The sequence below is a fragment of the Colossoma macropomum genome, unplaced genomic scaffold, assembly GCF_904425465.1.
Source record: "Colossoma macropomum unplaced genomic scaffold, Colossoma_macropomum, whole genome shotgun sequence".
Classification (NCBI taxonomy): domain Eukaryota; kingdom Metazoa; phylum Chordata; class Actinopteri; order Characiformes; family Serrasalmidae; genus Colossoma; species Colossoma macropomum.
The window spans coordinates 22,345,926-22,363,469 of NW_023494800.1; the positions used below are offsets into that span (position 1 = coordinate 22,345,926).

Here is a 17,544-nt window from a genome sequence, read left to right on the forward strand (position 1 = left end):
AAGATGAATAGCAAAGGACACCATACACCCTTGGCATGGACCTTATCACAGCACAACAACAGAAGAACCCTTTTTGGTGCTAAATAGAACCATTTTCAAAAAACCCCTATACAGAACAATAAACAACACATCAATCTGAAGAACGATTTTACCATTCGAAGAACCATTTCAGCTTGAAATGATTCTATATAGAATTAATGTTTCTAAAAAACACTTGAAGAACCATCTTTTTAAAGAGTATACAACAAAGGTCAACCTGGCTTGCGGTTTTATTCATATGAGCAGCTTTTAAAACACCTAGAGACACTGGCTGACTCAATAATGAGAGACTGTGTGAGCTTAAGTCTTGCTAAGACTTGCTTTAAATCCAAATGAAGTATACCTGAGGTGTCTGTTTAAAATGTAGTAACCAAAGAAAAATTGTTGAATCTGGTGTCTGTAAGCTAGCTTGACGCATTTAATGGTAGGTTTAACCTCTTACACTGTAAACTTAAATGAGTTTGTATATGAATTATAGTTACTTTCTCATTTTCAGTGATCCACACTACTGTAGCAAGTAAAACTTAAACAGCCCAATCATTTTAAATAGTTTCCACTGATCTGGCAGTACTTTACTTTTTCAAGTTCTGCTTCCTCCTGAATTAGCTAGGTTAACTTAAATCATATACTTTTCTTTGTGTACGTATTAACATCAATTAAAACAGGTCCATGCTATTAAATGGACTGTTTTGTACAGTAAGGAAAAAATGGTTTAGATCAGACTAGATTCACTCATTTGTGAGAACTTTATTAGCATATTTGTCATTCTGTTAGCATTAATGGCTCCAGACTGAACTGGAAAAACACTATCATGGTGAGAATAACACAAAAAGAAAACAAACATGTAAAAAAAAAGTGGCTGAACTGATTGAAACAATCGTTCATTCATAGTGTTTATTTAGGTTGAAAAAACTAGGTAATGTACTTGTTACCACATGAAGTATTTTTTTTTAGGTTGATCTGATGAGCCATTTTTTACAGTGTAAGGATTAGACTATAAGTAGATTTGTGTTAATGATTTTAACAAATAAGTAAAGTAAATTTAAAAAAAAAATAAGTTAGTGCAATGATTTGGTTTCACAGTGTATGAACTTCTACTTTAATAAACTTGTTCTTCTAACATACTGATAATTATTTGTGACTTTTGTCCATGGATCAATTAAGTGTGGTTTGTCAACCTAAAGTACCATAAAACATCCCCCCAATAAATGTCAAGTAAATGACAAATAAATAAAGAAAAATGTCTTCAGTTTGCCAGTACTCAGACTGCACTGGACATACTGAGTCAGAGTTGTTCACAGTGCTGGTGACAAGAACCAGACGTCCAACACATTAAATGCCTCTAAAAGATACATCACAGAAAGCTATTACACACAGTCATTGTGAACCTTTTGCTTGGCATTTGAGGCATTTTTGCAATAGTTCTGAGATAAGATTTTGGTCTAACACAAAGTGGGTATGTTGGCCTAACATATTTTTTGTCTATTTATGGTGGAGTGGTGCATTCACACATGGTGTTGTAAGGCAAAAAATATGGCTGGATCTCAAATGGCTCCCTGCTTCCTATACATAGAGTGCTGTAAGTTAAAAAATTCTGGCTTTTCCAGTATGTAATAGTGCCCACTTAACTGAATTTCAGATGGCTATTTGTTTGATATATTATGCACTATTTAAGTCCTGGAGCCAATATTTTAGTTTTTACATAGTGCATTACATAGGTAGTAGGGAGACATTGGAAATTCTGCCTATTATTTTACTATTATCAACATTATATGTAAAAACTTAGAAGACACATGTGGGTTGACTGGTCATTCTGGATAGCAAATAAAGTGGCTATATTGCTGTTGTATCTATCCATCGTGACCCCTATTTCCTATCAACACCACTGTAAAATCAGGCTCTAATGTCTCTAATGGCTTCCTACTCACTAAGTAGTGCCCTTAATAGGTTCTAAAATTATGTCTTTTACATTCAAATAGTGGAATAAATGTCCAAGAGATCCATTTGAGATCGAGGCATAGGCTGCGTGTCTCCCTACTGGACACTGTTGGGTTGTAAAAGTCATCATTTTTATTACCTATGTAGTGCACTATATAGGGAGTAGGGAGCCATTTGAGATTCACCTCAAGTCAGTAGGTGGTGAGCACGAACGTACTGCACAAGCGTGATAGGAAACAGCACCCCCACCTGGTCGTGTTCATGAGAGCATCCTCTCCGCTCGTGCTGTGATGGGATGGTGATGCTCGTGGCCCTTTAACGCAACCTGAGCTGACCAGCTATATGTTATGAAATAACCTCGTGGAGCAACCTAGCCTCTGTGAGGGTCACTCAGGGCAGGGACAAATTATGCAGGAGGAAGACCTCGTTAATGGTTTGTGTACAGTTCAGCTCTCCGCCTGGTCGGAGTATAACTCCACCACACTGAGAGTTTCTCTCACAGCACCTCCAGCTCGCCCTCACAGAGGCAGCGTTCAGAAGAATGGACACCAAAACAGAAGCTCAGTCAAACGGAGTCTCAGCCTCGGAGAAAAACGCCGCTGCTCAGGAAACAAGTTCACAGACTGCCTGTGGAGGATGTGGGAGGAAAGTTCGTGGCTGGATACCTGTGAATTACAAAGAAGAAACCGTTCAGTTACTGAAGTTAGCTGGACCAGTGGTATGACAGCAACACAGCCTGTGCTGTTGATTTGAAAATGCTAACACTGAAGTGAATTTGTTTTTCTAACGGTTCTCAGTCGGGCTGTTTAATGCCATCACCGCCTCTTAGCTTTTTCTTATTATGTGTAAAATACTAAGCACATGTAAACTGATACACCGTTTTCTTTCTTTCTTTCTTTCTTTCTTTCTTTCTTTCTTTCTTTCTTTCTTTCTTTCTGTCCGTTTGCCTTTTAGTAGTACACAGTACATGGTATTATGAGTAGTATTCATTTTAGTGTGTAGACATAAACTACTGTTCAGGTGTTTTGAATCACACATTATAACTTCTAATAATTATTAATACATTTGGTTATTTTATATACAACAATAATAACTTTAATATACATAATATTGTACATTAGACCAGTATTTTTGGTATTTTGGGATCAAGTTTACTACATGACAAATCATGTAATATGATTCTCTGCTTAGAGTCATTTTTTGTTAGGTTTTCTGCCTCAAGATTTAATCATCACTTTTACAGATGAGGCGTTCTGGATCCTGTACTCCTTTTTGAGTCTTTACAGAAACCTCTGTTCATCTCTCTGGATCTAAAACATCGTTTGTTTGTTTTTTTACCACTAAAGAAGTTGTGAAGTTGCACAAGAAACAAATAGGAATAATTTTATTTACTCACACATTGAAATGATTTATTGTTTTTCCTTTATTGAAAACGGTGATTCCAGACTTTTGAATGGTAGAGTATAGAATTAACGTAGGCTAATTAATCCACAGTGCTTATAGAACAAGTGCTGTATATTTAGAGGTGATTTGAAGCCATCTTCTAATTCCTGACAAAAAAAGGCATGAAATAGTGTGTAGCGTCCAGCTGCTTGTTGAGATTAATTTCTAATGTCTGCATTTCTCCCCACTTACAGTTTATCTCACAGTTGATGATCTTCTTGATCAACTTCGTCAGCACTGTGTTCTGTGGACACCTGGGGAAGACAGAGTTAGCTAGTGTAGCGCTGGCCATAGCTGTGAGTAAAACACAAATTTGTTTCAGATTAAATCTGTTTGTAAGGATGATTATAAGCACTTTAGCTTATGCTTTCTTTTTCTTGTTAGGTTATTAATGTCACAGGCTTGTCCATTGGTGCTGGACTGGCATCGGCATGCGACACACTCATTTCTCAGGTGAGCTTCCTGACGCTGTCATTATCTACTGTATGATTTTTTTTCATATTTTGCCAAATGACGTTAGAGACACAACAGTGTTTATGTGGATAGGTTAAACTGTTAAAATATGACAGGTTTAATAGTGTATAGTCCCAAGAGTGCAGTGAAAAAGCAAACATTAACAAAAAAAGAAAATATTTTACTAGGACAAAATGATTCATTTATGTCACATCACCTTTTGTTTTTCTAGTGTTTGGCTTTTTTCTCTTTTTGGCTACATTTTCCTGTGTAAAATGACCCATTTGACCGCATTTGTCTGATCGCATACTCCAGAATCTCTTGTCTGTCTGAATAATTGTGCTAACACCCCTCATTACTGAACCTTACTCATTTTTATTGTATTTTGGTTTGATCGCTCTTCAGTTTTCTCTGAACCCTCTGGAGACATAATATTTCTGTGGCATTTATAAGTAAAGGTAAAATTGTGGTGTCTTTGCAGACATTTGGCAGTAATAACCTGAAGAGGGTTGGGGTGATCCTGCAGAGGGGCATCCTTATCCTCCTGTTGTCCTGCTTCCCCTGCTGGGCCGTACTCATCAACACAGAGCCCATCCTGCTGGCCGTCAGACAGAGCCCCAGGGTGGCCAGGTATGTGCTGACACCATGACTATTCACCAGTGGCTTTATGAAAGTACATTTTAAGTGCATACAGTACGTTCTTTACTTGGTTTAATCAGAGGTGTGTAAAGTAGCCTAAATTAGTACTAAAGTAAAAGTCTTGTTACTTGGGTAAAATAATGATACAAGTAAAATTACTTTCCCAAAAATGTTTCTGAGTCACAAAGTATCAAGTCAAAAACTTTTCAAGAAGTAACTTCTAAAACAGCTGTGGAACTTCTTAGTAAATGTGGCATCTGTCAGCGCAGGAGCTGACAATTGTTAGGCTCTAGTCTTTTTTTTGGGACTCCTGGATCTAAATTAAAATGTTAAAGCTCCAAACTCAAAGCTGTGACCAGTCACAAAGCAGTACAGCTGCCAACAAAACATGATGTAATTAAACTCAAAAAGGAATCAGTAACTAAACATGAATGGCTAAAATGTAACTGAGTAAAAAGTAGGTAGACTTAAATAATAATTTTGATGTGTTCTCATGTAAAAACCAGAGAACCGATTGACCCAGAGGTCAAAGGGCAGTTGTTAAATTCCATAAATAAACATTTTTATATCACTGTTGTCGGAAGAAAACATTTTATCTCCAAAATGGTAACTTTACAGGAGAGTGAAAAAACATACTTTACTTTTAATGTAAGTCAGTGGAACCAGACTTTTTTCCAAGTCATTTTGGGCCATTTCTTTTGGTCCATTCGTCATGAAATTTACATGCAGTGTAAAGGTCAGCAGGAATTTCGAAATTATGTCAAAAACTGAAAAACGACAAAAATGGAGATATGAGGTTTTCGTACGACAGTGGCGATATGTAACTATGTTACTAGTCTGGTAGCCATTATATCCAATAAAACCTAGAAGAGTGTTCAATTATAAACTCCGTAGTGTATTGTACTGTTTTTGAAGCACAACTGGAAAGCTTCTGGGGTATCACACCATTCCAGCAAAGCTTAACCTACATACCAGACTTTTTACCTTTTTAGTTATTTTGGGCCGTTTCTTTTGGTCCATTCTTCATGAAATTTACACACAATGCAAAGGACAAAAGGCATTTTTACATTATGTCAAAAACTGAAAAACGAGGTTTTGTTCCAACAACAGTGATATGTTATATGACTATATAATGCAAAGAACCATTACACTCTGATAGTATGTACAGGTGTGTGGATGAGACAGATCTTAACAGAGCTGTTCTTTAAAGTTTTCTCTAACTTTTAACACTGTAAAAAAGTAATTCTAACTCCTGTTGCTCTTCCGAAACCTTATCCTATATTCCTGTGCAATCAGGTGGGAGCCTATGAAAACTACACAGATTGTATGGCTTTACAGCTTAATTATCATAATTTTGACTGAATAATTCACGAAAGTGTCTTACATAAACGTGTTTTAAATAAACATTAATGGACATAATTCAGCGACTCATTGGCTTCTATTATAAGTGTATAATGAGTCACTGGTTTTTGTTTTTTAAGTAAGTACAGGGAAATACACTATTATTTAACAGCTGCATTTTACAGACCCAGAATATGAAGAGTTTTTGAAAAGAACAACAGCTGACATATAACGGAAAACACATTTTTATTTCACTAATAAAGGTGGTATTAATCATAATGTAGTTTTTTATTTCTTTTATGTGTAAAACCCACTCCTAATAACGTATATCATGAAAAAAATGTTGTCTGTAATGCATTTTGGAACAAAGCCCTTATATTTATAGATAAGGTTTAATAATGCTGAAGTGTTGCTTTAATAGCATTTTGACGTGTATCGTCAAAATTGCCATGACTGACCTCATGTTTGTTTACCTCCACAGTCTCACACAGCTGTATGTAAAGATATACATGCCTTCTCTGCCTGTGAGTTTTACCTTCTCCACACATCTCAACAGAACAAACAGAACTGTGATGTTTCTTTTTTGAACAGTTACTATTTCTGCTTCTTTTTCATGCTGCAGGGCTGACTTTCATGTATTCATTACTAATGACATTTTAAAATGGATTCAGTTGAAAATAGTGTTACTTCATCTAAATCTGTGATTTGTTCATTTTACTTTCTTTGTCTTCTCAGGCTGCTTTTATGTACCAGTTGCAAGCTCGATACTTGCAGAATCAGGTAAAGACTTTCCACTGTACAAAAATTATGTTGAATATATATTCCAGTATGTTCTGTTTAGACATAAAATATTGTTATACTGCATTTTCATATGACATGAGACTGGAGACGATACCACTTTTTCAGTCCTGATAGCAGTGCTGATGTTGATATTGAAACCTTGAGTATCGTCCTAAAATGAAACTATGCTGCTTTTATAAAACTACTAGGAATAAAAATTGACCTTTTGTACCTTTTAGTTCATGTCCCTGTTCATGTTATGCATGGTTCCATATATAACACCACTTAAAAGACATAGATATTCTTGCTTCTCCATCACAGTGTATTAAATTTCAGCAAATAAATACACTGCTCAAAAAAATAAAGGGAACACTTAAACAACACAATATAACTCCAAGTAAATCAAACTTCTGTGAAATCAAACTGTCCACTTAGGAAGCAACACTGATTGACAATCAATTTCACATGCTGTTGTGCAAATGGAATAGACAACAGGTGGAAATCATTGGCGATTAGCAAGACACACTCAATAGTGTGGTTCTGCAGGTGGGGACCACAGACCAATTCTCAGTACCTGTGCTTTCTGGCTGATGTTTTGGTCACTTTTGAATGTTGGTGGTGCTTTCACACTCGTGGTAGCATGAGACGGACTCTACAACCCACACAAGTGGCTCAGGTAGTGCAGCTCATCCAGGATGGCACATCAATGCGACCTGTGGCAAGAAGGTTTGCTGTGTCTGTCAGCGTAGTGTCCAGAGCCTGGAGGCGCTACCAGGAGACAGGCCAGTACACCAGGAGACGTGGAGGAGGCTGTAGGAGGGCAACAACCCAGCAGCAGGACCGCTACCTCCGCCTTTGTGCAAGGAGGAACAGGAGGAGCACTGCCAGAGCCCTGCAAAATGATCTCCAGCAGGCCACAAATGTGCATGTGTCTACACAAACGGTTAGAAACCGACTCCATGAGGATGGTATGAGGGCCCGACGTCCACAGATGGGGGTTGTGCTCACAGCCCAACACCGTGCAGGACGCTTGGCATTTGCCAGAGAACACCAGGATTGGCAAATTCGCCACTGGCGCCCTGTGCTCTTCACAGATGAAAGCAGGTTCACACTGAGCACATGTGACAGACGTGACAGAGTCTGGAGACGCCGTGGAGAGCGATCTGCTGCCTGCAACATCCTTCAGCATGACCGGTTTGGCAGTGGGTCAGTAATGGTGTGGGGTGGCATTTCTTTGGAGGGCCGCACAGCCCTCCATATGCTCGCCAGAGGTTGCCTGACTGCCATTAGGTTCCGAGATGAGATCCTCAGACCCCTTGTGAGACCATATGCTGGTGCGGTTGGCCCTGGGTTCCTCCTAATGCAGGACAATGCTAGACCTCATGTGGCTGGAGTGTGTCAGCAGTTCCTGCAAGATGAAGGCATTGAAGCTATGGACTGGCCCGTCCGTTCCCCAGACCTGAATCAGATTGAGCACATCTGGGACATCATGTCTCGCTCCATCCACCAACGTCACGTTGCACCACAGACTGTCCAGGAGTTGGCGGATGCTTTAGTCCAGGTCTGGAAGGAGATCCCTCAGGAGACCTTCCGCCACCTCATCAGGAGCATGCCCAGGCGTTGTAGGGAGGTCATACAGGCACGTGGAAGCCACACACAATACTGAGCCTCATTTTGACTTGTTTTAAGGACATTACATCAAAGTTGGATCAGCCTGTAGTGTGTTTTTCCACTTTCATTTTGTGTGTGACTCCAAATCCAGGCCTCCATTGGTTAATAAATTTGATTTCCATTGATGATTTTTGTGTGATTTTGTTGTCAGCACATTCAACTTTGTACAGAACAAAGTATTCAATGAGAATATTTCATTCATTCAGATCTAGGATGTGTTATTTGAGTGTTCCCTTTATTTTTTTGAGCAGTGTACAAATTGAACACTAAAATTGGCAGATAAAGGCCATATTTAAGTTACTGTTCTGTAGAAGATGTGTTAGCTTATCTTCAATCAATAAGACTTGTAATTTGACTAGGGGTATCTGTATTTCAGGCCTGAGTTTCACTCATCAAATTAAGGAAGAAAAATTTGTTCTGATTTCTGATTCATGCTGACGTTAATATGAGCTATTTTTAATTAAAGTGCTGCATATAAGATAAGAATCTAAAACTAGATTATCATGAAGAAGATTTTTTCCCCTCTGATATTGAATCAAGAATTGTCTGCCAAGATTGGCCTGATACTGATATCTGGCATTGGATCTGTGCCATCTTCACATGAGGCAGCAAGAAAATGTTGCTTTTACACAATTTACGTTGTTATAAATTTTATGATAAAGGCAGTTCTACTGTCCTTTAGGGCATCATATGGCCTCAGGTCATCACAGGAGCTGCTGGAAACATCCTGAATGCTGTGATAAACTACATCTTCCTACATTTGCTTCATCTGGGTGTAGCGTGAGTAATTTTGCTCCAGGTTTACTTCTAAAAATCTAGTCTCTTGATGCGTCCTACCCATAGACCCCTTTTTATGTATTTAAAGCAAATGTGGAAAAGCAAATAAATATCTTTTTTTTTGTTTTATTTGGTGCTCTCTGTGAAATGATCTGTTTGTTGGTCCACAGTGGTTCTGCTGCAGCAAACTCCATTTCTCAGTGTTCCTTGGCTGTGTTTCTTTACGTGTACATCCGCTGGAAGGGTCTACACAAGGCTACCTGGGATGGTAAGTCAGCAAAATATGTCTCGATCTGTGTAATATCCACTCTTGTGTCCCTTTTCAGATATTCGGATAACTCTCACACAGTTCATTTGTTAAAATCTGTTCTTTCAGATGTCAAACATGTCCCACACACTCTGCTTATAAGATTTGCAAGTCATGTCACAAGACTTGTTTAGAGCCAATTAGATTAGACTTCACAGAACTTCTCTTATTATTTCACCAGATTTACAAAGTTCAGTCAGGCTGAGATGCACACACATCTTACTTAGGAGAATTATTTAACAGCACACATTTTTTCCCATTTAATATTTTACCTAAGGTTGGTTTACTTTGTGACTCTTTTATGTAATTTGGAGGAGCTCAATTAATGAACGCTTAACTTGACCATGTGATAAACCCACTAGTATTCAGCAAGTACATTTAAAGGAATACTCCAGTATTTTTCATCCTAATCTTTATCTGCTGCATGGAATCCCACAGTTGTTAGAACAGAAGTTAGAACATAACAGAACTTCTTGACTTAAAATCACTTATAATAGAAACCATTGGGCAGTTGCTGAATTCATAAATAAAAGGTCGAATTTTGTCAATTTTGTTTGAATATAACACAAATTTGAAATTTCGGCTGTTATGCTTTGATAATACAGGTCTTAGATATGAGACGGACATTGAATAATGTCTTATCAACTGTTGTCACAACTGGCTCAAGACCATAACAAATAAAAAGGGAGCTTATCATTACAACAATAATCTTTAATATCGCCATGAGGTCACTGTCAGCTTGGTCAAAACACAAACAAACAAAATCAAAACTTAAGACATAACCCTAACACAAAACCCCAAAAAACAAGAGTTTAACATGTTGAATAAAATGATAAAATATAACATTTAAAGGTTGCCTTAACTTCTGCACAGGTCATATTTTATGTTTTATTTTTTACAATATCTTAAATTCAGCAAATAAAGAGTAATTGTGCATTAAAATGTGCACTAAAGCGTGTAAAGTGTGTTCTCCTAGTTAACTTTTAACAGGTTACATTAATAAACTGATTCTTGGTTAGTCAGTAATGTTTCTGTTGTATTCTGATGTATTCAAGTATTTAATGACAAATAACATAAAAAGACAAATGTGTAGTGTGTAGTTACAATTGACTCACTTTACTATCTAGAAATAAGACTAAAAGTCTTTCTTCAAGGGTCTTTCTTCTTCTTCTCTCTTTTAAAAATCCTCACACGCTCATTGACACTGACAGGCTGGTCTGGAGACTGCCTGCAAGAGTGGGGTGCCTTCATCCGCCTGGCCTTACCCAGCATGCTAATGATGTGCGTGGAGTGGTGGACTTACGAGATTGGAGGATTCCTGGCAGGTCGAGAATCTTCTGTCTTTTTATTCTTTAAGCTTTATCACATCTCCATAATCTGTTTTCTGCTCACTTGATGTTCTTCACTCTTCATTATTCTTCATTGTAGGTCTCATCAGTGAAACTGAGTTGGGGGCCCAATCTGTTGTCTATGAGTTAGCCACCATCGCATACATGGTAAGACATTATGGTGCCTCACAGTTACTGCTAAATAACAGTCAGTCAAATGTATATTAATAATACATACATGTAAATTAAGCAATGCTGTTACAGACATTTAAATGTATTAAAACAAGCATGTTTTCACTAAAATGAACACTATAAACAAAGGACTCAAACATTCACAATGTAATCAATTAATAAATCTCTCAATCTTGCTTTTTCTCAGCTTGTTTGTGAAGAAGAGTTCAGAAATCATTCAAAAAACAGCTTCATCACAAAACAAACAACAAACATTTCAAGCTGCATTCACTCAAAAACAATATTCCTTATTGTAGATACTGTATTTACATTTTTGTTATATGCACCATTTGTTAGTGATGCACCAAAATGAAAATTCTGGACAATATTGGCCAAAACCCAAAACTGAAAAATGATGAGTATGAATAAGAACAGTTTCACATAAAATGAACTTACTAAAGTTATCACAGTATATACAGTATGTGCCACAAAATCCAACATCCTTGACAAAGAGAAAGTTTGGTCAACCAAGGCAATAAATTTAATAATTCTGCCATTTGTGAATTTTTTCATCGCTTGTAAAACTGTGGCTACAGATGGTGTTAGCATGCTAGCAGGCACTTTATTTTCCATCTTTTTTTATCTCTATTATGTTTTGCTGTGTTGTACACATTGAGTGTTTTCAAGTGGAATCAAATCTCTCTTGATAATCGACATGAGCAGAAATTACAGATTACTCGTCTTGTGTCCCTTGTAGAATCTGTGAAAGAGGTCTACATGACTGATTTTCACTATTTATTTACTGCTGCTCAAATTGTTGAGATGCTGTCTGGCACGGGAGAGTGGAGGGAATAGTGTTTTGAAACTGTTTTTATTACCATTAACATTGTTTGTGAAGTTTTAGGTTTTGACACTTCGTTGTAGACTTAATTTACTTTTTAATCTAAATACACAGCCGTTTTTATTTTTTGGCCAAAAACTCAAAGTTTCATTTTTGACCGTTTTCTGACGAACATTTTGGTTTGGCAGAGCTTTCAAGGTTTACAAGGTTTTGTTCTGACAGTAACTGTAGTGCGTTACTGGACCTGCTAATTAGTTCAGAGTTTAAGAGGTTAATGCTGTTATGTTATCTTTTGTTTGCTTTATTTGTCATTGTATTATGTCTCTGTGGGCCACCGTATGATATGGGTACCATACTCAAGGCTACAAAGCAAGAGGCACAATATGTGGGAATGCTTCATTTTCAATTTTAGGTAAACAAAGCCATTGACATTATAATTGAGCTAGACATTTTAGGGCAAAATTGTCTTATTGCAACTTCCATTCTTTCTATACCACTCTTCTAGCTTTTGTACTTTCTGTGGCCAGAAAGCTTAGTTAATTATACTTTTAGAGAAGCTTAAGCAGTACTTGCTGTAGTGTGAAAGGTCAGTTAGCATGTTTTGTAACAGCATGAAAGTAGACATTTAATCCTTTTTTTGTTGATATGAAGTGACTAACAGGTGCTACATTTCTGTTTTTCCTGCACCACCCAAGACATCATCTCTCTGTTTAGACAAAAGGTTTTATAACGAGAAGGATTATCCTGTTACTCAAGCAAAACAGTGTCATGTTGTCTTCTGTCTAGAGTGCATTGTCAACCCTTCATTTCTGAGTTAGTGCAGCTAAGTAAATGATTGAGAGAAATACTGAGATCTTTAACTTAGGTCAGAGATGTTCTGATGAAGAATGGCTCAAATAAGGTTGAAAGTCTGATGTATAAAAATATCCAATCCTCATTGATTATTATATGTAGATACAGTATATTACAAGATTAAATGTTCCACAAGCTAGTTTATTCACAACTTGCAAACTCGCTAATGAAAGTGTAAATAGCTGAAGCTGCAGCTGCATCCAACAAACAGAAAATGTAATTAATAAATAAGACAAATGCATGTATTCATATACTTCTAAACACTCTATTTACGCAAATTCCAAAAATGAAGACATGAGAATGAGTTAACGTAGTGGCACAATGGCATTCTTTCAATGAAATGAAATAAAACGTTACAGTTATTTTAAAACTTTGTTCAAAGCCCCTTCATAAATAATTTGATTATCGATTAATTCACTGAGCACTTTGGTCTTTTCCTCATCAGTTTCCTTTGGGATTTGGAGTGGCAGCCAGTGTAAGAGTGGGCAATGCTCTTGGAGCTGGAAACACAGAACAGGCCAAACTCTCCAGCAAAGTGTCCCTGGTATGTGGAAGTAAGTGGAAATCAACTTCTTGTTACAACTAGTCATTTTCTAATATATTAAGTCTATTTTTTGTGTAATTGTGCTGATATATCAAATGTAATATAGCAGATTTCCAATGTTCTGCTTATCTTGTAAAGCATGTTGAGATTGTAAACTTCCTATATCCACAGTTATCATATCCACTATCAGAACAAAATCTCCAAAATCATAATGTTACAGAAGGAAAAAATGATTGACTTTGAGTGGAAGTCAATGGGAAAGGTTTTTTGTTTTTTTTTTTGCTTATTTGCTGTCTAACCTCCCAGAGTGACCAAACATTTATTGGTGGTCATTTTGCTTGCAAATGTAAATGTATCAAAATAATGACTGTGACTATTTTACAAGAAACATACAGGCAATTAGGACATTGTAATTAGGGCAGTGCAGTGCAAAGCACAGTTATCAAGAGAAATAGCTCAGTGAACCTGTTTGGACATGTTATTAGTGTTGTTGTGCTCAGTTGTTATCTACTTTCTTCCCTTCTAGTCTTGGTCTCATGTGTAGTTGCTGCATTTATAAGTGGAACCAAGGACATCATTGCATACATCTTCACCACTGAAGAGTGAGTAAGCCAAAGTGTTCAGTTTTACAGAGTATGTTAGTCCAAGAAGGAAACCCAAAGGTGTTTTAGCTAAGCCTAGATTAAAAAAAAATTATTTACCTATAAAACCTCTCAAATAGAGATTATCTGTTTCAGTAGGCCAGAGATGCTTCATTCAGTAAGCCTAAATAGAAACATTATAGAAGTGGATATAACATGGATATAACATGATTATATATACACAAAACCTTCCACACGTTGCATGCAATTACACGTTTCCACCAGAGAGGTCTCCAAAGCTCCAAAATTTGCATAGTGCAGCTTTAGGCATAGCCTAAAGCATAGTATGACCTTCACTCTTCTGAAGTGCTTCACAACCCTTCAGTCATCAGTATCTTATTGCTCTTTCTCTTACAGGGATATTGTGCACAGAGTTTCAGGAGTCATGGTTATGTATGGCTTCTTCCATCTGTTTGATGCAATTGCGGTAATGAGCTTAGTCATTTGCCATAAACCAACTTGAATGCAATGAATGAATGTAAAAATATGTTTTGGTTTTACTTAATTCTCAAATTTGATTCCACATATCAAGTTCACATTGAAATATATTAAGTAATGTTTTGCTTAGAGTTATTCAAACTATATAGATTTTAATAAACTGTTGATAGATAAAGTTTTTCTTTGTCTATAGTGTATTACAGGAGGTATCGTCAGAGGTGCTGGAAAGCAGCTGCTTGGTGCTATGTGTAACATTGTTGGCCACTATTTTGTGGGCTTCCCACTTGCAGTGTCCCTGATGTTCGCACTCGATATGGGAATAATTGGTAAGTAGCAGCACATCAAGTGCTAACACTAAAGGATACTTATGTTCAAGTGAAGCATTGAATATAATTAATATAATTATATAATTGACAAAAGGCTTCACACTCAGAAATCCTTGCCATGCTAATCTGATGTGTTTGTTTACCTCTCCCTTCTTCTTTTTTTGCCCTCACCAGGTATGTGGACTGGCTTTTTTGTGTGTGTCTTCTTGCAGTCTGTTTTTTTCATCATTCTGATTTGCAAACTTAACTGGAAAAATGCAACTCAGGAGGTAAGTCTTCTGTAGCTCTGTTTTTACATGTCTATTTTTTGATTTAAGAGTCTACTACTATGCTACAATGATTTAAAGGTTTTTTTGTTTGAATAAGTGTGACATCTTTTGGTGGTTGGTTGCCTTTCAGGCTCTGGTGAGAGCAGGTGTTCTGCCAGCTAAGACAAAAGATGAATCTTATGCCATGGAAAATAAGTCTTGTAAAGAAGGTAATACTCACAGTATACTTTGCTTCCCTGCATGTAGCACTGATGAAGAACTATGTCTCAAATGAAACTCATCATACAGGGTTCCCGCATTGCAGGAACACCTGTTAAAGTCTGAATTTTACTAACTCAGTTTCCATGGCTTTCATGGATTATAGAAAATGCTTTTGGAAAAGTAATGAAATTTTATTTCTTTGTCTCTGGTGTACAGAGGTGTCAGCCTGACAGCTAAGCTAGCATTAGCAGTACATGGTAGCTAGCCATAGTGAGAGTTTCTGGTAATGTTCTTCTTAAAGGAATATACCAGTACTTTTCAGTCTAATCTTCATCTGTAGCATATGGTTGAGTACCATAGACAATAGTAAGACATAGACATAATTCCAGCACTTTTTCGTGACTCACACACACTTACACACTTACAGTCACACTTAAATTTGAGAACCACTGGTAAAATATGTTTTTGTTGATTTTCTAACTAACATTTTCTCCACAGAGAACGCACTTCTGCACATTTTAATGCAAAATTACAATTTATTTTGCGGAATTTAACAAAGAAAAAATATATATGTGTAAATTGCAGCCGGCACAAAAGTTATGGCACATTTAATGTGTTATGTTTTACTTTTTTCCAAGAAGTTAAAGAGAAATCATGCTTGAAAATTTGCAGTAAAATGCCATAGTGAATTTTGTCCTCTGTAGCGGATGTTTTGACTTATTTTCACTTAGAAAATCAACAAAACATAATTTGACCGAGAGTGTTCACACTTTTGCATATGATTGTATAATAGCCCCTTTACTATTAATATATAGAAGCCTTTTGGCTTCTAAGACAAGCATGTTTTAAGTTTTGAGTTGTCTTGTCATCAAATTGTTGCTGTTTTTCCAAATTATTGCTTTAGTAAATGATTACTTTCTCCCATCATTTCACTGTCTATAATCATGTCCTACCTAACTATTAGCAGTTGACATTAAAAGCAGCATAGTACAAAAGCAGTACACCACATTTAAAGTACATGTTCAACTCTGCTTTCATTGATGTTGTGAAAAATACAAGTTATGGAGGTTTTAAAATAGGTCTTTGAGAAGTCATGGAAACATTTTGGAATTTTGTCTTTGGAGTGTGAACCTTGTTTGTCTCTCCTCACAGACGAATCTCAGGGAGCACAGCCTGATGGAAAAGACCAGATTCATGAAAAAACTGATGTGGAGGGCCAGGGCGAACATGAAGAAGGAACTGCAGAGGATGGCGCAGCGGTTATTGTAGGTGATGTGCTGACCACCAGGCAGCTGGTTGTTCGTCGAGGACTTGCTGTTTTTCTAATGTTGCTCATTCTCGCTGGGGGGATCGTGTTAGACATACTTCTAACAGATTTCCTCAAGCGAGCATGAGAACTAATAATTCCTCTGCCAAAAAGTGACCTTTCTCAACAAGACACAGGAAGGGTGGAAATGCTATCTTGTTTTCTAGACCAAGGGTCAAACACTCTCTGGGAAGTTGAAAACAAGGAGCGCAACCTTCAGAATGAAGTGCTTAAGTCAGATCACATGAGGGTAACCATTTCAGATGTATCAAATCGCATCAGTGAACATGATGCTGTAAGCTGTGAAAACATAAGCCAAAGAGCTGTTAAACTTGAAGTCATGAATCGAGCAACTTTGTGCCCAAGTATTCTGCTGGAAGATTTGTAAACATGCGGATGACAGCCTTTTAAACTAATGCTAAATGTGTGCATATTTGCAGAAGAAATTTTACTGCACTGCAAAATTGAATAACCTGTTGAATTCTGACTGACATTTTAGTTTTATTAGGATCTGACATGAATTCTTGTTACAAACTTAAAGGGGTAGTTTAATTATTAAACGGTTACCTTGATAAACAAATAAGATAATCTTTATATGTATATTCATATACACACTCATTGGCCACTTTATTATTACACATGCTTTGTAGCTACACTCTTTGTCCATTTTATCAGCTCCACTTACCATATAAGAGCGCTTTAGTTCTACAATTACAGACTGTAGTCCATCTGTTTCTCTGCATACTTTGTTAGCCCCCTTTTACCCTGTTCTTCAATGTACAGGACCCCCAAAGGACCACTACAGAGCAGGTATTATTTGGGTGGTGTATCAAAGGTGAAAAAATGAGCTGGTAAAATGTTGAACTACTCCTATAAGTTACTAGAGGATTGTTTTGCAAATACTAGTAATTGCCTTGCTAACTTTAGAGAGTGGCTGTTATTATGACAGATATTATGAGATGGAGTTGCTAAACTAAGATTTGCCAGAAAGGGAATTTTTATGCTTATTAGGTATCAATGAATGTAATTGTTACTTTTGAAGTGATATTTAAAAAAAAAACAATTATTTAAAACATTTGATTTGTACTTTAACTTAGACATTTACAAAAGACGTGTAAGGTAATATTTTTTGCCTTGTCTTACGCACAATTTTTATTATATTTTCTGTGCACTTGTTTTATGCTTAATTAAACAATGAAGTGAGTAATTAAGCATGTATTGTATTTGAGAACATATCAT

General features: G+C 36.8%; 1 protein-coding gene across 1 annotated transcript; it reads left to right on the top strand.

Annotated features, from left to right (window-relative positions):
* The first annotated feature begins 2,342 nt into the window (after window positions 1-2,342).
* On the top strand, window positions 2,343-17,512 carry slc47a2.1 (solute carrier family 47 member 2, tandem duplicate 1). The gene is made up of 17 exons (XM_036588978.1): window positions 2,343-2,695; window positions 3,615-3,716; window positions 3,805-3,873; window positions 4,355-4,503; window positions 6,335-6,377; window positions 6,589-6,633; window positions 8,987-9,084; window positions 9,252-9,349; window positions 10,600-10,713; window positions 10,817-10,884; window positions 13,026-13,134; window positions 13,651-13,726; window positions 14,123-14,192; window positions 14,397-14,529; window positions 14,704-14,798; window positions 14,929-15,007; window positions 16,152-17,512. The coding sequence occupies exons 1-17, from the start codon at window positions 2,519-2,521 to the stop codon at window positions 16,391-16,393; spliced, it is 1,767 nt and encodes a 588-aa protein (XP_036444871.1). The 5' UTR covers window positions 2,343-2,518; the 3' UTR covers window positions 16,394-17,512.
* Window positions 17,513-17,544: the final 32 nt, after the last annotated feature.